Source organism: Prunus mume, linkage group LG3, assembly GCF_029339155.1.
Source record: "Prunus mume cultivar Tortuosa linkage group LG3, ASM2933915v1, whole genome shotgun sequence".
NCBI lineage: Eukaryota > Viridiplantae > Streptophyta > Magnoliopsida > Rosales > Rosaceae > Prunus > Prunus mume.
In genome coordinates, this window is record NC_142700.1 from 4,422,639 (window position 1) to 4,443,231 (window position 20,593).

General features: G+C 36.2%; 2 protein-coding genes across 3 annotated transcripts; both read left to right on the forward strand.

Moving 5' to 3' along the window:
• The first annotated feature begins 168 nt into the window (after window positions 1-168).
• Window positions 169-9,764, forward strand: LOC103325080 (putative LRR receptor-like serine/threonine-protein kinase At1g53440). 2 transcript variants are annotated; one of them, XM_089048005.1, is made up of 20 exons: window positions 169-240; window positions 4,809-4,880; window positions 4,996-5,067; window positions 5,149-5,220; window positions 5,300-5,371; window positions 5,491-5,562; window positions 5,649-5,720; window positions 5,851-5,925; window positions 6,023-6,088; window positions 6,371-6,436; window positions 6,529-6,564; window positions 6,671-6,714; window positions 6,847-7,223; window positions 7,293-7,467; window positions 7,847-7,993; window positions 8,131-8,249; window positions 8,325-8,535; window positions 8,629-8,866; window positions 8,970-9,120; window positions 9,225-9,764. In XM_089048005.1, exons 6-20 carry the CDS (start codon window positions 5,546-5,548, stop codon window positions 9,612-9,614), a joined length of 2,184 nt encoding a protein of 727 aa, XP_088904131.1. In that variant the 5' UTR covers window positions 169-240; window positions 4,809-4,880; window positions 4,996-5,067; window positions 5,149-5,220; window positions 5,300-5,371; window positions 5,491-5,545; the 3' UTR covers window positions 9,615-9,764. The 2 variants fall into 2 exon arrangements, with proteins under 2 accessions (XP_088904131.1, XP_088904130.1); XM_089048004.1 differs by lacking the exons at window positions 169-240; window positions 4,809-4,880; window positions 4,996-5,067; ... (1 more) ...; window positions 5,300-5,371; window positions 5,649-5,720 and having other exon boundaries at window positions 5,495-5,600; window positions 8,325-8,866.
• A 1,581-nt stretch (window positions 9,765-11,345) lies between these two features.
• On the forward strand, window positions 11,346-18,066 carry LOC103343294 (putative LRR receptor-like serine/threonine-protein kinase At1g07650). Its single transcript, XM_008246959.2, has 24 exons — window positions 11,346-11,606; window positions 12,349-12,526; window positions 12,693-12,764; window positions 12,900-12,968; window positions 13,051-13,122; window positions 13,230-13,301; window positions 13,433-13,504; window positions 13,608-13,679; window positions 13,772-13,843; window positions 13,964-14,035; window positions 14,131-14,202; window positions 14,365-14,433; window positions 14,569-14,634; window positions 14,801-14,866; window positions 14,967-15,002; window positions 15,103-15,143; window positions 15,393-15,769; window positions 15,837-16,035; window positions 16,164-16,310; window positions 16,471-16,589; window positions 16,694-16,904; window positions 16,994-17,231; window positions 17,316-17,466; window positions 17,601-18,066. The coding sequence occupies exons 1-24, from the start codon at window positions 11,474-11,476 to the stop codon at window positions 17,976-17,978; spliced, it is 3,054 nt and encodes a 1,017-aa protein (XP_008245181.2). The 5' UTR covers window positions 11,346-11,473; the 3' UTR covers window positions 17,979-18,066.
• Window positions 18,067-20,593: the final 2,527 nt, after the last annotated feature.

A 20,593-nucleotide genomic window follows, 5' to 3' on the forward strand; every position in this document is an offset into this window, starting at 1 on the left:
TTTTTTACAGTGATTTCTCCAAAGAACTACCTCAGTGGTACTATACACTGAATGGGCTTCCACAAAGTTGGAACTTCTGTAAAATGACCTCTGACCTTCAAGTTCAAGGTTAGCCAATTCTAATTGCTTTTATTAATTTTACTAAGAAAATGAGGAAACTGCATGCAGGTCCGTGAGTGTGAACAACTTATCAGGACAAATCCCTCGCTACTTGGGGAACATTACCACTCTAATCAATCTGTATGCTCTGCCTCTATCTCTCTTGACCACTCTTTTTTATTTGTCAAATCAACTTTATGCTAAAATATGAAAACTATAAGAGAATATTTGTTTGTGGGAATTTTCTATGTATTCTTCTCCTTGTAGGAGGTCATATTTATAATACAACAAAACCTGAATGGGCAAGTAAATAATAAATTCCTAAATCTATTTACAGTAGGAAATCAGGAATTAAAGTAAATCAATTACAAATAAAATAGGAATCCTTGGTGTGTAAGGAAAGTAAGTCAATATTCACAAGTCACGCCAACACTCCCCCTCACGTTGGTGCATAGATGTCGCCAATGTCCAACTGATCCAGTGAATTGTGGAATGCTTTACTGGAAATCGCCTTTGTCAAAATATCCGCCAATTGATCCTCGGATTTCACAAAAGGAAACTGAAACACTTTAGCCTCAAGCTTCTGTTTGATGAAGTGTCGATCCACCTCAACATGTTTAGTACGATCATGCTGAACCGGATTCTGTGCAATGGCTATAGCAGCCTTGTTGTCACAAAAGAGATTCATTGTTGATGTAGGTTTATACCCAAGTTCAGTAAGCAACTTTCTTAACCAAAGAAGTTCACAAATCCCTTTAGTCATGCCTCTGAACTCGGCTTCTGCATTGGATAAAGCTACTACATTCTGTTTCTTGCTCCTCCATGTCACCAAATTACCTCCCACAAATGTGAAGTAACCCGATGTGGATTTTCTATCTGTTACATTACCTGCCCAATCTGCATCTGAATAACCATCAATATTTAGATGACCATGCTTTGAGAACATAAGTCCTTTTCCAGGCGCAGACTTCAAATATCTAAGTATCCGAAGAACTGCATTCATGTGGTCTTCACTTGGAGAGTGCATAAATTGACTGACAACGCTCACTGCATAAGCAATGTCTGGTCGAGTATGTGACAAATAGATCAATCTTCCCACTAACCTTTGGTATCTTTCTTTGTTAGTTGGAACTTGATTCGGATATTCTCCAAGATGATGATTCTGAACAATAGGAGTGTCCGCAGGTTTGCAATCTAGCATTCCTGTGTCTGTCAACAAGTCCAAGACATATTTCCTTTGAGAGAGAAATATGCCTCGCTGCGATCGAGCCACCTCAATTCCCAAGAAATACTTGAGTCCACCTAGATCCTTCATCTCAAACTCTGTAGCCAGATAGTCTTGTAGCTGTGATATTTCCTGTTTATCATTCCCAGTAATAATCATATCATCAACATAAATTATTAATGCTGTTACCTTCCCTTTCCGATGTTTCAAGAACAAAGTATGATCTGAGTTGCACTGTTTGAAACCATTGTTCTTCATTGCCATGGTGAACCGTCCAAACCATGCACGTGGTGACTGTTTCAACCCATACAATGCTTTTCGTAGCCTGCAAACTGTTCCAGTCTGAGTAGTATTATAACCAAGAGGAATGTCCATGTACACCTCCTCCGTGAGTTGGCCATGTAGAAAAGCATTCTTTACATCAAACTGGTGTAGTGGCCAATCCAAATTAGCTGCAAGGGACAATAAGACTCTGACGGTGTTTAACTTTGCAACTGGAGCAAAGGTTTCTTCATAGTCTATACCATAGGTCTGTGTGTACCCTTTTGCCACAAGTCTTGCCTTGTATCGCTCGATAGATCCATCTGCATTGTGTTTTATAGTAAACACCCATCTACATCCGATAGTCTTTTTTCCTCGTGGTATAGTCTCCAATGTCCAAGTCTGATTTTTCTCAAGAGCTTTCATCTCCTCTTTTATAGCTTGGACCCACTTAGGATCTTTCAATGCTTCAGAGACCTTGGTTGGAATATAGATAGCAGACAACTGATGCACAAAAGCCTTGAGTGGTTCAGACAGCTTCTCAGTAGATACATGATTTGCAATTGGATACTTGGATGTCTTACCAATATCAGGTGAATAGCGATTTGGTGGCTTCCCACGATTTTGCCTGAAAGGTAATTGATATCCAATAGTTTTATCCTCTAAATGTACAAGTCTAGTAGGAGTAGTTACCTCAAGGATATTCTCAGGAGATTGGTCTGTTGGTACTGTTGAGTTAGAGGGGGTCTTCATCTTGTTGTTCTGTATTGTCTGTAGGTGTGAGACTCGGATCAGAAATATCTTCGTATGGATCAGGTGGGTCAGGTAATTGATCGCTATGAATGAGCGATTGGTCGCTTTTCGGCAGAGAGTAATCTTGTGCTCCAGACTCGGGATGATCAATTATTTCTGTACATAGGAGAATTTCTTCGTTTTCCAAGTTGCTCCAATTCTGCTCTTCATTTCGTATCTCCCCCTGAAGCGTAGAATTGGATGATGGGTCATGGAAGAACAGCTCAGATTCCAGAAAGGTCACATCCAAAGTGACATAGGTACGTCGGGTAGGAGGGTGATAACAACGGTAGCCTTTCTGATGAGTGGCATAACCCACAAAAACACAACGAAGCGCACATGGATCAAGTTTGCTACGTTGATTTTTGTGGAGATGAACGAAAGCCACACATCCAAAAATTCGGGGTGTGAGTACCAAAACAGAGGGCAGAGGTCTGTGTTGCGCAAGCACCTGTAAGGGAGTTTTAAAAGTCAATACACCAGAAGGCATGCGGTTGATTAGGTGAACTGCAGTGACAATAGCATCATCCCAGTGATGGCGAGGAACATGAGCGCCAATCAGAAGTGCTCGGGCGGTTTCAAGAAGATGTCGATTCTTTCGTTTCAGCAACACCATTTTGTTGCGGTGTCTGAGGACAAGTCGTCTCATGGATAATTCCATGTTGTTGGAAGTAAGTCTGAAAGTCATGATTGACAAATTCTCCACCATTGTCGGAGCGAAGAATCTGGATTTGAGCATTAAACTGAGTTTTCATCTGTTTGTGGAATGATTGAAAACGGGAAAACACTTCGTTTTTATTCTTCAACAAATAAAGCCATGTCATCCGTGTACAATCATCTATGAATGTGACAAACCATCGAACACCAGAGGGAGCAGTGATAGGTGAAGGTCCCCAGACATCAGAGTGAATTAACGTAAATGGAGTAGTACACTTGTTCGTACTCAACGGGTAGGGCACATGGTGACTCTTAGCCAAAATACAAGTATCACATGTGAAGTCGGAGTCCTTGAAACCTGAGAATAAATCTGGTATAAAGATGCTTCATATAACTAAAAGACGGATGTCCCAATCGACGGTGCCACAACCAAATTTGCTTTTGTTTGCTATCAAAGGGATGCGTCACACTGTTAGCCATGCCAGGACTGAAGTCATCGACATAATATAGCCCCCCTCTCTTAGTACCACGACCAAAAATCTCCTTAGTGTGAATATCCTGAAGCAAACAAAAACTCGGGTAAATGAGTACACAACAATTCAATTGTTCAGTAAGCTGACTAACGGACAACAATTTAGTAGATAAAGATGGAACAAGTAAAGTATTAGACAGTGTGAGAGAGGATGAGAGTGCAACAGTGTCATCACAGGATAAGTAACGCCATTGGCATTTGCAATACAGGTTCGTCGAGGTTGTGTAGTATTCAGAAAATCATCAGGATCAAACGTCATATGATCAGTTGCACCGGAATCAATTATCCAACTCCTGGAATCAATCTTATCGGAAGTATGGAATCCATAACCAGTACCATTACTGGTCGTATTGCATTGTCCTCGATCTTTAAGAGTAGCCCACCAATCGGGGTAGCCATGCAATTTAAAACAAGTCTCACGAGTGTGTCTCGGATCACCACAATATGCGCAATCTAGTCCATGTGTCGGTGTCGTTAGTCGAGAAGTCATAATCTGTGCAGCGGAAGATGCATAGGATATAGGTAGAGTAGGAATTCGGATCGGGATCTGAGCCTGAGTCGGGCTAGAGTCGAGTCGAAATCGGGATCGAGGTCTGAATCATAGACAAATTCGGGGTTGTGGTCATCATCGGAGTTGGGGTCGAGATCGTCTTCGAGTCGGGTCGGGTCGTTGTCGTCATAGTCGAGGTCGGGTTGGGGTCGTCAAAATAGGATCCGATTCCTGATCGGGTTCGGGTTATCAAAATAGGATCCTGATTCAGGATCAAATTCGGGGCCAAAGTCTGCATCTGTAGGAGCTGAGCCATTTGGGCACTCAACTCAGGTATGGTTGGTTGAGAAGGAGAGAAGGAGTCGGTGGTGCTACCTCCATGAGGGTTGAAAAAATCATCAACCCCCATAGCGGCGGCGGGGGTTTGAAACTAGAGTCAGCAATTCCAAGAACCTGGCTCTGATACCATGCTAAAATATGAAAACTATAAGAGAATATTTGTTTGTGGGAATTTTCTATGTATTCTTCTCCTTGTAGGAGGTCATATTTATAATACAACAAAACCTGAATGGGCAAGTAAATAATAAATTCCTAAATCTATTTACAGTAGGAAATCAGGAATTAAAGTAAATCAATTACAAATAAAATAGGAATCCTTGGTGTGTAAGGAAAGTAAGTCAATATCCACAAGTCACGCCAACACTTTAAGTTTCATTTCGGTTAGCCTGCTGTGACGAAGAATTTAATTCCAGGAACTTAGAGACTAACCTGTTTTCTGGAACTGTTCCTCATGAGCTTGGGAATTTGGTTAACTTGGAGATTTTGTAAGCTCCCTTTTTCTTTTGCATCCACAGTTCGATATTATAACTTTATTTTTAATATTAATGGTAAAGCAAGTTGCAGTGGATAAGTTATTAAGACTGGTCTTGGTATCTGCAGCATTCTCCGTAAAAACAATCTCACAGGAGAATTGCCAGTGGCTTTCGCTAATCTGACTAAATTAAGAGAATTGTAAGTGTTTGTACTCTTAACATTGTTTTTCATGTTTGGAAATCTTCGGCTTTATGTTTTTCAATCTTTCCCTTCATGCAGTACGATTACCAGTAACAACTTCACGGGAAAAATACCTGATTATTTGGAAAATTTTAAACAACTTGAGAAATTGTAAGTGCCTTTTCATATAACATATTCTAACAACTCTTCTTGTGTAATCTTGATTGATTTTGAATATTGTTGTTGACAGAGGGATTTGTGCTAGTGGTCTCCGTGGGCCCATTCCGTCCAGCATTTCTGTCTTGAGTAATTTAAAAGAACTGTGAGTTCTGCATTGCATTAACACTAAAGAAACTTAATCCTGATTTGAAAATTTTATGATAACTTCATACCACAGTGACTTGTTTTTCTCACAATGATTCATGGTGAAATTCAATGCAGAAGCTTCAGTGACTTAAATGGAGGGGGTTCAAAATTTCCAAACTTGAGTAATATAATGGGCATGACAGACTTGTACGTCTTGAAACTGTTCTACATTTTCGTGCTGTAATGTAAGACTCTTAGCTGAGTTAGGCTAATATTACGAAGTTATGTTGCAGAGTGCTGAGGAGCTGCAATTTATATGGACCTATCCCTGCTTATATATCAGAAATGGAAAATTTGAATAGATTGTAACACTGTTTTTCTTTGTTTTTCATCTTGTTCAAATGCACAGCGCAAGTTGATTAATGACAGTTTTTTTAGTAACAGATCTTTGGGATCTTATGAGTTATGACAACCTTTTCAGTTGATTTCTTGCAGAGATCTCAGCTTCAACAAATTGGAAGGAAATATTAATACTCCTGACTATGAAAATCTGAAAAACGTGAAGTACTTGTAAGAAATGTGAATTTCATGAAGGTCACTAGCAGACATCATAATGCATATATGATATTTACATATATTTTACATAATGTCATTATGCATTTGATAGGTATCTAACAAGCAACTGGCTCACCGGGTCTGTTCCAGAGTGGATGCAGAGCAGAGATCGTGACTAGTATGTTTTCCATCCTATACAGAATTTCTTGAGTTTTATTTTCTTATTTTCTTATTTCATGACTAGTATGGGAACTTCTACTTTGGTTAGAGGTCCTAGGCAGTCACATACAATCTATCGTAACTGTTTGAAACATTTAAAATTTTAAATGATCAACTTTTAGGATTTTCTGTTGTGGAATTGATCCTTTAACCATATTTACAATTTTCATTGATACTCCAAAATGCAACTTTTCTGGTGGAGCTGTTCTTCTGACTTACAATTTTATTGTATTGTATGCAGCCCGACAGATATTTCTTACAATAATTTTTCTGAGAGCTCTGAGCCAACTACTTGCCGAGAAAACCTGTAAGAACATATTTCTAGTTAGTGATTATTTAGCGTACTTTGGTGTCTTCATTCACCTAAAATAATGCATTTTTCTTTGAAATATTTATCAGAAACCTGTTTGAAAGCTTTTCTGCACAAAGAAACTCGTAAGCGTCTAAACTTTTAATGTTCACTGGTGAAGCCATTTTTGTCCTTTCCATATATTCTGGAATTTAAATTTGCATCAGCTGATTGTGTACCACACTAATGTAGATCATTTGGAGTGTGCTTGAGGAACTTTCAATGTCCAGAAGAAGGTAACAATACAATACAACTGGGCTTTGCAATCACTGAAACTGGTTTACAATCAATACAATACTTTCTAATTTGAATTTTAAGTAGTCAACTATTTTTATGATGTCATTTCTCTGTTGTTTGCTACTGAATAGATCAGTACTCGTTGCATATAAATTGTGGTGGAAAACGAACCACCATTGAAGGAGTCACCTTTGAAGATGATCAAGACCCAGGAGGTGCAGCAAAATTCGTTCCTCAGAGACCTATCTGGGGAACCAGTAACACTGGATATTTCTGGGATTCTATCCCCTCTGCTACAGTCTACATTGCAAATAATGTATCTATACTTAGAATGAAAAACTCTGAGTTGTACACAAGGGCACGCCGCTCTGCTATTTCTCTCACGTATTATGCACGCTGCTTTCGAAACGGCAATTACACCGTGAAACTTCACTTCTCGGAGATAAGGATCAGAGGCAATAGATCTTTTCGTAGTGTTGGAAGACGGATATTTGATATTTATATTCAGGTAGTGAAGGATACTGTTTGTACACTATATGCAACAAAATATGATTTCTGATTGATAAGTTTGTTACAGGAGAAACTGGTGTGGAAGGATTTTGAAATAAAAAAGGAAGCACACGGCGTTGATAAAGAACTCATTAAGGAAAGTAAAGCAGTGGAGGTTAAGAATAAAACTTTAGAGATCCGATTTCATTGGTCTGGGAAAGGGACATCTAGTGCTCTTATATCTGCTATCTCTGTAGAGCCTGGTATATTCTGAATTGGAAACATAACTCTCTCTCATGGACACAATCTTAAGTTTGTTTAAAAAATTTATTATATCCCACTTGTTTGTACTCGTTCCAAAAATACAATTATGTTAACTGCAATAGATTGGAAAATATATAGTACATCAAGTACAGTATACTAAAGGAAGAAGTACCCAGATGGAAAGTTTGTTTACCTTAAATAACAAGAAACTGTGCAATTTATCTCTTTCTTTTCGATCTTTCTAACTCAATTTGGTCCTTACAACATCCTACAAGATATTGCTATGAATTGATATACCGGATATATGACGGCATCTCATAGAACTGAAACTCGTATTCTCTGTTGCTGATATTTTCTTTTCACTTTTTTATTTGCTAGAGTTCAAGCCTCCTCATGGTAGCAAAAGCAAGGTACCTATTGTAGTGGAAGCTTCAGTTGGAGCTTCGGTCTTGTTCCTCATTTTCTTAATTTCCAGCGTTCTTTGGTGGAAAGGCTGTCTGGATAGCAAGATATCTAGGGAAAAAGGTGCCACTAAGTTACTGTGAAAATTTCAAGTAGTACTTTGGTCTCAGTCTTTCTAATGCCATTTAGCTAGAAAACACATACCCAGATACTAAGTTCAACGACACTACCAATATATTCTAACCTTGTTTTGTGGATAGCTCTGAGGGGACTGGATCTGCAAACTGGTTTTTTCACCTTCAAGCAAATTAAAGCCGCCACTAATAACTTTGATCCTCTAAACAAAATCGGGGAAGGCGGTTTTGGATCTGTTTACAAGGTACCATATAAATAGTTCCTTACTTATAGGCCTTACTTATCATGCTTGAAAACTACTAAACTGTATTTATTTCAGGGTATATTATTGGATGGTACTATAATTGCAGTTAAGCAACTATCATCCAAATCAAAGCAAGGAAATCGAGAATTTGTGAATGAAATAGGCATGATTTCTGGTTTACAACATCCAAATCTTGTTAGATTGTATGGATGCTGTATTGAATCAAACCAGTTACTGTTGGTATATGAATACATGGAAAACAACAGCCTTGCACGTGCTTTGTTCGGTAAGCTTATCAAGTCCAGTGGCAAAAAACTGAAATGGTGTATTAAGAAAAACAAAAATGAGATCATTGATTGGGAATCCATGTTTGTTGCAGTTCCGGAGGAAAGTCCTTTAAAATTGGACTGGCCTACAAGGCAGAATATATGCATAGGCATAGCAAGAGGTCTGGCATTTTTGCATGAGGAATCCGCACTGAAGATTGTACATAGAGACATTAAAACTACAAATATATTACTGGACCGAGACCTTAACTCCAAGATCTCGGACTTCGGGTTGGCCAAGCTTGACGAAGAGGAGAACACCCACATTAGCACTAGAGTTGCTGGAACTATGTAAGCTATACTGTTGTTTTCTCTGAACTGCATTTCAGAGCCTAGTTTTGTTTATGAACTTTTCTCCACCCAGCTAAGGAAAACAATCGTTTTTTGTGTGCAGAGGATATATGGCGCCAGAATATGCACTACGGGGTTATTTGACCGATAAAGCAGATGTCTACAGCTTTGGAGTTGTTACATTGGAAATTGTTGCTGGAAAGAGCAACATGAAATATCGACCAAATGAGAAGTTTGTATGCCTTGTGGATTGGGTAAGATGGATCTTCATTCAAATTCCTTCCAACTTGGTCATCCTTCTTTCCTTCTATGAGTTGCTTTTCCATTTTCAAATCTCTTTTCTCTGCTAAATTTTCAGGCTCTTGTTTTACAAAAAAAAGGGGAATTATTGGAGCTGGTGGATCCAAGATTGGGGTCCGATGTGAGTGAGGAAGAGGCCATTAGGATGATTAAAGTTGCTCTCTTATGCATCAACGCAGCACCAGCGCTTAGGCCTGCCATGTCTGCAGTTGTGAGTATGCTTGAAGGACGTACGGCTGTTCATGAATTGGTCACGGATCCAAGTACTTACGGTGATGAACTGAGGCTAACAGCCTTGCCAAACCAGTTTGATCACAATTCATCACAGAATCCAAGTCAAACTCAGAGCCTTGTTCCTTCATCATCGGATGCACCATGGATTGGTTCTTCTGCTACTACTACGTCTTCTGATCTCTATAAAATCAATCCCAGTACTAGTTCTTGCTAATGTAAATGCTAGGACTCAAGATTTCACGTTGGAAAAATAGCATATCCTAGAGTGGTTTACGAGCTCTTAAACATTAGTTTCTTACAAGTTGATTTTTAGAGGCAAGTTCTACCCATGAACTCTTCACAATAAGCATTTCTTCGCGCTTAACTACGCAAGTGCTCGTGTAATGATAAACTAACTAGTAGTAGTACAATATATTTTCAAATAATAATATTGGGTTTTTGCAAATACATAAAGATCAAGCTCAATCTCTATGTGACAAAGCTGAGCAAAGTGGGGGAAAAAGGCATGAATTTTTAAGTGATTCAAAGCCCTTCAACTTTTACGTACGATACAATTGTCAAGATCAATCTGTCGATTCCACTTGGCATGGCATGCATAGGTTTCAGTTCTAAGGAATTAGAGCTGGGAGAGGAAAGTTTGAACACCTCAAACTCGAAGTGAGAGCTTTTGGGTCAATTCCGACTTTTGCATGTGTTTGGGATTTGGAAATTGCAATGGTTCCGGTTGAATTGTTTGACCCGACCAATGATTTTGACTTTTTTTTTTTTTTTTTTTCTACTTAAATAACAATAAATTTAATTATTTTAGATTAACAATATTTTATCAATAATTGAGCAAGTCATTATCTTATCAACTTTCCAAAGGATAAGGTTTGCCATGCACAATTGACCTCTCTTGTCCATATTTTTGCTATCAAGAAACTCAATCAGAAATAGTATAAAACTTCCCACCAGTATATTACTATTTCTGATTACTTAGCTAAATTTACTTGATGGCTTGATGGCTTGATGGCATGGCTTAGCATGCTACACATGCATGCATCATGCTCTCACATCCTGTTTCAGTATAAAACAGACCAGCAGTTCAGAGACTAATTATGTATATTTCCCACAGAAAATTCAACCACAGACTTTATATATATATATATGTATGTATGTATAACGTAGCCAATGAAATTATTATTATTTGTTTTGTTTGACTTCTTATTACGAGATCAGAAATCCTCCCCGGACCATATACGTTTTAGCTTAATCAGTTTATTATTTTTATGAATTCTGTTTCTTTAAATAATAATAAGAAAGTGGGAGCCTGGCGTGGAACTAGCATTATTGAATAAATATTAATATTCTTCTGACAAGACAATTATGATCGATATTTTTTTTAATCTAAACAAGACAGTTGTATGTTGATATTATATAGCAATGGGCAGGTGAAGGTCTAAAGCTATACAGAGCTGGGCATTTCCAATCTTGGAAACAAATCAAACGGCTCGCTGCCAACTCGAAATGGGGATATGACATTAACCCATTAATTAATCAAGAGCAAAGAAATTAATCCGATATTGGGTAAAATAGCTCTCTACTAAGAACGCGTAAGAAGTTTTTACGTAAAGTTATTTCTTGTGTGTTCGATTTTTCCTTATCTCATGATTTTTCGTATAAGAAATAAAAAATGGTCTATAAAAATGGAAAGGAACAAGATTAAGGCACATGTTAAACAAATTGGATACTAATCAAAGGGGTCCATGTTGTCAAATTTCACGTACCAAACAAAGATTCGAAAACTTTTCATGGGCCCCAACAAAAAAAAAAACCTAAAAAAATAAATGGAAAACTTTTCATAGTCAAGGAAAGCAAAACACCTCCCTCGACAATAATGTAATCAAACCGGCCAACTAGGTAGTTCGAAGTCAGAGACATAATAAAATTGTACACGCACATTAAAAGTCCATTGGCTCATAAAGGCTCAGAGGGACCCTTCATTAACTACAGAGATTGAGACTGAGATTGAGCCAAGAAAGAATAAGGATGATACAGATATCAGGGAATTGATATATTACATCAGGGATTGAGATGGCAAGATTTCATTTTGATGTTTCAAAAGCCACCATGGACCTTGTCATTTTGGTAGCCATGTTGGTCCTCTGCTTCTGCATATCCACAGTCAAAGTTGAAGCACAATCTCTACGTCTTGCTTCTGCAGAAGGTAATTACTGGCTCTTCTTCTTCTTCTTCTTCTTTTTTCAAGTTGGTATTGCTGATACTCAAAATCTATGCACTAAAGCCTCAGTTTTTGTTTTTGTTTTTGTTTTGAAAAAAATGAAGCCTGGGGTTCTTTTGTTTTTAAGTGGTGTTGAACAGCAGAGAACAGAGTGCTCAATGCAAAAGTTGGTCTGTTTGATTGAGAATTGGTAGAAGATTTTAGCCTTTCTAGTGTTACTGTGTTAGAGCACTCCCAGTTCAATGTTTGTCAGTATAAACAAAAATTAGAACCCATATAATTTTACATGTTGGTTAGATTAGATATAAACTTACAAAAAAGATTTAAAAAAAGAAAGAACTTGTTGTCATCCTAAATTTATATTGATTCAAAAGCATAAAGTTTACAACTTTATAATCGAAAACGAAATGAAAAAAGCTAAAGAGTTGGACCTGAATTTTTTTCTTTCATCATTACAACTGGATATGGATATGAAATTCAATGATTGAGAGAGATACAGAGCATAATCTGCACCTTCTAGAGATGCTTACTAGGTTAGAATGGTGGATGGCAGAAGGCCCAAGCCCAATCACTATTAGTATTTTGGCATCAACATTAATTTGGGCCAATATCAGGCTCAATCACTCTACTTTTCTTTAAAAAAAGAAAAATAAACTCGGCTGATGCATACAAAACACAGAAAATGGAAAAAAAATAAAAAGATTCATGATTTGATTTGTGTGCGCAGTGGAAGCACTAAAAGAAATAGCAACACAAGTGGGAAAAAAAGACTGGAACTTCAGCATAGATCCATGCAGCAATGATACAAATTGGGCTACCCCAAAATCTGCTGACTTGCCTTTATACAACAACACTCTCATATGCAACTGCTCCTACCCTGATGGTTTCTGCCATGTTGTCAGCATGTACGTCAACTGAAAGCTTTTATTTGTACTCATTTTCTGTTTGTTTATTTATTGGTTTAATTATCTTATGTAGCATTTCAATCCAGTTTTCATTATTTTTCTATGGAGAAGATTCAGAATGGAGACTCTTTATGTTCTTATGATCTCTGACATTTTTGTGATACAGTTTTCTTAAAGGGCAAGATCTTGCTGGTGTAGTTCCACCATCTGCTGCAAAGTTACCCTACCTAACAAGAGTGTAAGGGAAACGTTTTTAGTTGTAAATTTTAATTTTAATTTTATTTTTAGTAGCATCTATCATCTGAAAACGTTTTTTTATATCATTTCCACAAATGGTAATGTTATTACTAATATCTTCTACTCTTGTTTACAGAGATTTTACCAGGAACTACCTTACCGGTACTATACCACGTGAATGGGCTTCTACAAAGTTGGAATATCTGTAAAGGATTTCTGAACTTCATGCAAGGTTAGCCAATAATAGCTTATATTAACAGAGCTGACAAAATGTGTACCGTGTGCAGGTCCATTACTGTGAACAATTTATCAGGACCAATCCCTGGCTACTTGGGAAACATAAGCACCCTAATATATATGTATGCTCTGGCTCTATCTCTCTTTACCACCTCATATTATTTGTCAAAATCAATTTTATGTTTCATTTGATTTTAGCCTAGTGTGATGAAGGAGAATCTGTTTTCAGGAGCTTGGAGAATAACAACTTTTCTGGAACTGTTCCTCCTGAGCTTGGGAAATTGGTTAACTTGAACAATCTGTAAGCCTCTTTTCTTTTTTCTTTTTTTCTCCTTTCACCCTCAGTTTTCTTTTGTTTAATTCTTGATTTTTAAATATTAAATAAGTTGAATATGCAAGTACCAGTTGATAAGTTGGCATTGGTATCTGCAGCATTCTTAGTGCAAATAATCTCACAGGAGAGTTGCCACTGGCTCTTACTAATCTGACTAAGTTAACAGAACTGTAAGTGTTTGTACCCTTAACATTGCTTTAATTCTAATTACTTTAAATTTGGCATGTTAATAAATCTTCAACTTTATGCTATTCAATCTTTCTCCTTATGCAGTAGGATTAGCAGTAACAACTTCACAGGAAGAATACCTGATTTTATTCAAAGCTGGAAGCAACTTCAGAAATTGTAAGTGATTTTTCTATCCCATATTGTAAATTGTTAGGATGTAGAAATTTTCTGGTGTAACATCTATTCGTTTTGAATTCTGTTGTTGACAGAGAGATCCAAGCTAGTGGTCTCCAAGGGCCCATTCCGTCTAACATTTCTGCCTTGAGTAATTTAACAGAACTGTGAGTTCTGCATTCAATCCTAAGTTGCATTAACACTAATTTATGAGTTAATTATAGCTTCTTATAACGGGGATTTTTTATTCTTTTTTAAACAATGGTTCATGATGCAATTAAATGCAGAAGGATCAGTGACATAAATGGAACGGGTTCAGAATTTCCACCCTTGAGTAGTATGACAGGCATGGGAAGTTTGTAAGTCTTGAAAATGTTCTCTCTTATTTATTAACTATAACTTTAGACTAGTCAACGCTTAGCTGCACTTGTGCTAATAGATAGTTATGTTGCAGAATGCTGAGGAGCTGTAACTTATCTGGACGCATCCCTGCTTATATATCAGCAATGACAACATTGAAAATATTGTAATATTTCTTCATTTCTTTTTTTTCTTGTTGAATTGAACAGCAGACAATTATTTAATAGTTTCTTGATCACAAGTTGGTTGATGAGTTCAATTTTTTCCAGTTAAGCATCCAAGTAATGAACTTTGGGTTCTTAAACATAACCCTTGTTATTTCTTGCAGAGATCTCAGCTTCAACAGATTGGAAGGAGACATTCCTGATTTAGCGACCCTGACAAACTTGCAGTACTTGTAAGAAATGTAAATTTCATGCATGTTGTGTTTTCGTGATACATCACGATGCTAGGGCCTTTTTGGAATATCCTCATCCATGTAACTGGCATTTTACTTTAACTGAATGTGACTATGTAACTGCTTTCTGAATAGGTATCTAACAAGCAACTTGCTTACTGGGTCTATTCCAGACTGGATCAAGAGCAGAGATAGTCATTAGTATGTTTTCCATGTTATAAAGATTTGCTTGGGTTTTATATTCCAGATATATTTAGAATTACGGGAACTTCTTAATTTGAGTGGATTTTAATCTCCTGACCTCTTTAGAGGTCTGATGCACATTCTGTTTCTGGCGGAGTCTTACAATTTTACCATATGTGTGCAGCCAGTTAGATGTTTCGTACAATAATTTTTCTCAGAGCTCTGAGCCAGCTTCTTGTAGAGAAACCCTGTAAGCACAGTTTTCTCTTCAGTTGGCGTAATCAGCACAGTTTTCTGTCTTCACTCACCTTTAATTTTCTTTTGAACCAAACTGATTTCGCACGTATCAGGAACTTGTTCAAAAGCTTTTCTGCGCGAGACAACTCGTAAGCTTCTAACTTAATTCAGTGATGACGCGATTTTTTTCTTCTTTTCATTCTGTCAACTTCAAATTTACATAAGCTGATTTTCACTACACTTATCTAGACTATTTGGAGAGTGCCTGAACAGCTATCCTTGTCCAAAAGGTAACAAAATATCTTTTACATTCAAATATGATTATAAGTTTTATGCTGTACTTACCCAACTGGAGTTTGCTTTTTATTTATTTAATTTAGTGCAGATTTTGTTGAAGAACTAGGTTAATAATTTAAATTTTTGTATGATATGACGGAAAATGGTTGATAAGACCATTTTAATTTCATTTATCTACTCAAATACTTGCTTTAATCTAATTATATTTTATGTGGTGTTTTTTCTTGGTTGTTACTGAATAGATCGGTACTCATTACATATAAATTGCGGTGGAAAGGCAACCACCATTGGAGGAATTAACTTTGAAGGGGATCCAGACCTAGGAGGTGCAGCAAAATTTGTTCCTGTGAGACCTATCTGGGGAATCAGTACTACTGGACATTTCTGGGATGCTAACCCCACCTCTAATGACTACATAGCAAATAATGCATCCACACTTGGAATGAACAACTCTGAGTTGTACACAAGTGCACGCCTCTCTCCTCTTTCTCTCACGTATTATGCACGCTGTTTCGGAAATGGAAACTATACTGTGAGACTTCACTTTTCGGAGATAATAATCCGAGGCAATAGATCTTTTTACAGTCTTGGAAGACGGATGTTTGATGTCTATATTCAGGTAGCCAATCCCATTGTTTATGTCTATGCTAAGTGAGATGATTTCTGATTGATAAAGTTTGTTACAGGAGAAACTGGTGTGGAAGGATTTTGACATTGAAAAGGAAGCACAAGGGGTTGATAAGGAAGTCATTAAGGAACTTAAAACAGTTGAGGTCAAGAACAAAACTTTAGAGATCCGATTTCATTGGTCTGGAAAAGGGACAACAGCTTCTCCAAAGAGAGGAACGTACGGTCCTCTTATATCAGCTATCTCTCTAGAGTCTGGTATATTCTGAGTTGCAAACTTTAGTTCTCTCTCCCATACACACACGCGCGCGCACAATTTATCATAGATGGAAGCTTATGTCATTGTAACCTTTTTTTTTTGCTTTTCATTTTCTATAATTTTGTAGAGTTCACGCCTCCTCATGATAAGAAAAGCAAGGTACCTATTGTGGTGGGAGCTTCAGTTGGAGCTTCGGTTTTGTGCCTCATTTTCTTGATTTTAGGCATTCTTTGGTGGAAAGGCAGTCTGGATAGCAAGACATCAAGGGAAAAAGGTGCTATTAAGCTACTGTGAAAGTTTCACGTAGTACATTGTTCTCATTATTCTTTCAAATGCCACGTAACTAGGAAAATACACTCTCAGACACTAAGTTCAAAAGAACTGTTGTAAATACGTAAGACATTGTTAATATCCTAACCTCGCTCCTTGGACAGCTCTTAGAGAACTGGATCTGCAAACTGGATTTTTCACCTTCAGGCAAATTAAAGCTGCCACTAACAACTTTGATCTTAAAAACAAAATTGGGGAAGGCGGTTTTGGGTCTGTCTACAAGGTACTGTACAACCCCATCCCTTATATTTTTTTCCTCTATTCTTGGATTAATTATCTCTGTTTCTTACTTATAGGCCTATACTTTATTATAATATTTTTATGCAGGGTATATTGTTGGATGGTACTATAATCGCAGTTAAGCAACTATCTTCAAAATCAAAGCAAGGAAACCGTGAGTTTGTCAATGAAATAGGCATGATTTCTGGTTTACAACATCCGAATCTTGTTAGATTGTTTGGATGCTGCATTGAAGCAAATCAACTACTGTTGGTATATGAATACATGGAAAACAATAGCCTTGCACGTGCTTTGTTTGGTAAGCTTATCAAGTCGAGGAACAAACACTGAAATGGTGTATTTGTTCTAATAAACAATCCCTTAACTGGGAATCTATGTTGGTTGCAGGTCCAGAGGAAGGTCCATTAAAATTGGACTGGCCTACAAGGCAGAAAATATGCTTGGGCATAGCAAGAGGTTTGGCTTTTTTGCATGAGGAATCTGCACTGAAGGTTGTGCATAGAGACATCAAAACTACGAATATATTACTGGACCATGACCTTAGTCCTAAGATCTCAGACTTTGGTTTGGCCAAGCTTGATGAAGAGGAGAACACACACATTAGCACCAGAGTTGCTGGAACTATGTAAGCTTCCGAGTCTAATTTCGTTTAATGCTCTTTGATCACAAAAGTGTTGAATGTGAGGTTATTTTTTTATCGTTTCTGCAGAGGATACATGGCGCCTGAATATGCACTATGGGGTTATTTAACCTACAAAGCAGATGTCTACAGCTTTGGTGTTGTTGCATTGGAAATTGTTGCTGGAAAGAACAACATGAAATATCGACCAAATGAGAATTTTGTATGCCTTGTGGATTGGGTAAGTGGATCTTCATTTTAAATTCCTTCAGTACATGCAACTAAAATCACAGTTTAGTGGCCATTGTTACTTGAAAGACTTCTCCACTCAAATTTGGTCATCCTTATATGAGTTTGGTTTCTCTGTTTTTGTAGGCCCTTGTTTTGCAACAAAAAGGGAATTTAATGGACCTGGTAGATCCAAGGTTGGGGTCCAATTTCAGTAAGGAAGAGGCAATTAGAATGGTTAAAGTGGCTCTGCTATGCACCAATCCTGCACCAGCCCTTAGGCCTACTATGTCTTCTGTAGTGAGTATGCTTGAAGGGAAGACTACTGTTCATGAACTGATTATGGATCCAAGTATTTATGGTGATGAAATGAGGTTAACAGCTCTGAGAAACCAGTTTGATCAGATTGCCCAAGAGAGCTCAACTGGAACTCAGAGCCTCATTCGTTCATCGAATGCAACGTGGATTGGTTCTTCTGCTACTTCTACTTCTTCAGATCTCTACAAAATGAATCCTAGTTCTTAGTAAATGTAGACCTTCTGTTGCCCATGACGCACAAGCCCTTGTATAAAGATGCTTTCACTTCACTTTCCAATACCAAAAACTTCAACTACCTCTTACTTCATTTAGGGCCAGTTTGATAGCCATTTCAGTTTGATAACAATTGTCAAGCTCATCGGGTCGAAAGGTCTAATCCAGTGAGTGATCATAAAAATTTTAAAAAATAATAAAATCAAGAAAACCTGTCCCGACAAACTTTCGTCGGGATAGACCTATGCCAACAAAATTTCGTTGGGAGAGATTTAAAATATATATATATATATATATATAAATTTAGTGTCTTTGGGTCCAATAAATTTTTATTTTAAATTTTATTTTTAGTAATTAAATAATATCTTAGCCTTATTTAATTACTTTCATTTGTAATTATATTTTAATTATTATTTCTTTAGTGAATAATTAAATATTGTAATTAACTTCTTAAATTATATTACTCAATAAATGGTAATTATTATTTTTATTTAATCAAATATTTAAATACTAATTAATCACTAAGTAAATAGCAATTAAAACACAACTATAAAAAGAGAAATCAAGATCATGCTATTTAAAGGGTATAGCCAAGCGGCTATGCTTTTAAAATATTATATTTTAAATACTATAGCTGCGCGGCTATACGTTTAAAATTCTATTTAAAGCGTACAGCCGTCCGGCTATACTCTTGAAACAAAACAGTAAAGTCGAGCGGCAATACTCTTAAAATATCATTTTCAATTTTTTATTATTAATTAAATAATATCTTAGCCTTATCTAAACACTTTCATTAATGATTATGTTTTAGTTATTATTTCTTTAGTGAATAATTAGTATTAAATATTTTAATAAAAATCCTAGAAATTTAGTTTTAGTACCCAAATATTTTAGTATTCCAACAATGAATTTTAGCCTCGAAACTTAAATCCAAGTCACAACATGATTCGATAATATCAACTACTTGTTGGAGTTTGATTGAAATATATGAACTTGAGTCCCACAATGGAAAAGAAGAGAAAGTATCTACTCTTTTGTAGGCTCATGGTTAGGGTTCAAGGCTTGAGAAAGGTTTTGGAACAATTTCGAAAGCTAGGGTTTTTGGTTCAAGACTTGGATTTACCCAAACTAATTTTGTGAAAACAAAAATTTTAAGCAAAGTCCCCAAATTTTTTTTTTTACTATTTATTAAGTAATTTATGAAATGAGTAAAATATTTAAATATTCACTAAAGAATTAATAATTAAACATAATTATCAATTAAAGTAATTAAAAAATAATCTCTTATTAAACTAAAGAAGTTGGCCCAAAATTAAAAGTAAAGAAACTAATTTTATATGTTTAAAATTTAAGAAAATGCTAGAAAACCTCTCCAGACGAAATTTTGCCTGCCCAGGTCTATCCCGGCAAAATTTGCTGAATTAGACTTCCTCCAATGAAATTGCATTGGCAGAGTTGTAATTCGTAGGGGCAAGTCTAATCCGGCAAATTTCGCAGGGATAGACATGTGTCAATGAAAATTCGTGGGGAGAGATTTTATTTATAAATTTGGTATTTTTTAGGTGCAATAAATTTTATTTTAAATTATCTTTTTAGTAATGAAATAATATCTTAGACTTATTTAATTATGTTTTAATTATTATTTATGCAGTGAATAATTAAATATTTTAATTAACTTAATAAATGGTAATTATTTTTTTAATTTTTTTTATTTTTATTTAATCAAATATTTAAATCTAATTATTCACTGAGTAAATAATAATTAAAACATAACTACTAAATAAAGTAATTAAAAAAGAGAAATTAAGATTACACTATTCAAAGGGTATAGCCGAGCGGCTATACTATTTAAATTCTATTTACAGTATATATCCGCTCGGCTATACTTTTAAAATATCCTTTTTAAAATATTCTTTTTTATTAATTAAATAATATCTTAGCCTTATTTAAATACTTTCATTGATAATTATGTTTTAATTATTATTTCTTTAGTTAATAATTAGTATTAAATGTTTTAATAAAAAACCTAGAAAATTAGTTTCCAATAAATTATTGTGCCAATAATTGAACTAATGTAATGTATGTACCCAATGCAGAGTTATCGTGTGAACAACTTATAATGGGATGGAATGCAATGCACCTGTCAACTCTCTTCAGAAATTCCAAAATAGAATTTATAAGCATAAAAACTCGCCTCTCTTATTTTAATATATGATATACTCGAGTCCATCTTTCTTGTCGCATATGTTAAAATTCAAAGTTGAGATTATGAATGTCGAATGAATACATTGAATTTGTCTTGTTCAAATTTGTACGAATCCACTTCCTGTTTTTGGCAAATTTTTTTTTTTTGGGTCGAATCTGTTTCAACTGACCACGACCAATCAGAATCTAATCATGTTTGGTCTCGCTCTCAGACACTTTACACTTTGCATTCCTCGAACCAAAGCTGTACAGTAAGTCAGAGAGAATGGTCGCAGGCAGCTCATAAAAGGAAGGAGACAAAGCATGTGGGGCAGGATTAGGCATGTTGTCCTACCAAAGGTCAAAATAAGGATATTTAATTTAGACCAACGTTTACTAATCAAAGTTCTTTCACATAATCCAAA

What these genes read in the sequence shown, in the direction of transcription:
- LOC103325080 (XM_089048005.1), top strand. An exon ending in CAGAGCAGAGATCGTGACTA is followed by an intron (nt 6,089 to 6,370) that starts GTATGTTTTCCA and finishes TATTGTATGCAG; the next exon opens with CCCGACAGATATTTCTTACA. An exon ending in TTGTATGCCTTGTGGATTGG is followed by an intron (nt 9,121 to 9,224) that starts GTAAGATGGATC and finishes CTAAATTTTCAG; the next exon opens with GCTCTTGTTTTACAAAAAAA.
- LOC103343294 (XM_008246959.2), top strand. Translation starts at nt 11,474, where the DNA reads ATGGCAAGATTTCATTTTGATGTTTCAAAAGCCACCATGGACCTTGTC. An exon ending in AGCTATCTCTCTAGAGTCTG is followed by an intron (nt 16,036 to 16,163) that starts GTATATTCTGAG and finishes ATAATTTTGTAG; the next exon opens with AGTTCACGCCTCCTCATGAT. An exon ending in GTTTTGGGTCTGTCTACAAG is followed by an intron (nt 16,590 to 16,693) that starts GTACTGTACAAC and finishes ATTTTTATGCAG; the next exon opens with GGTATATTGTTGGATGGTAC.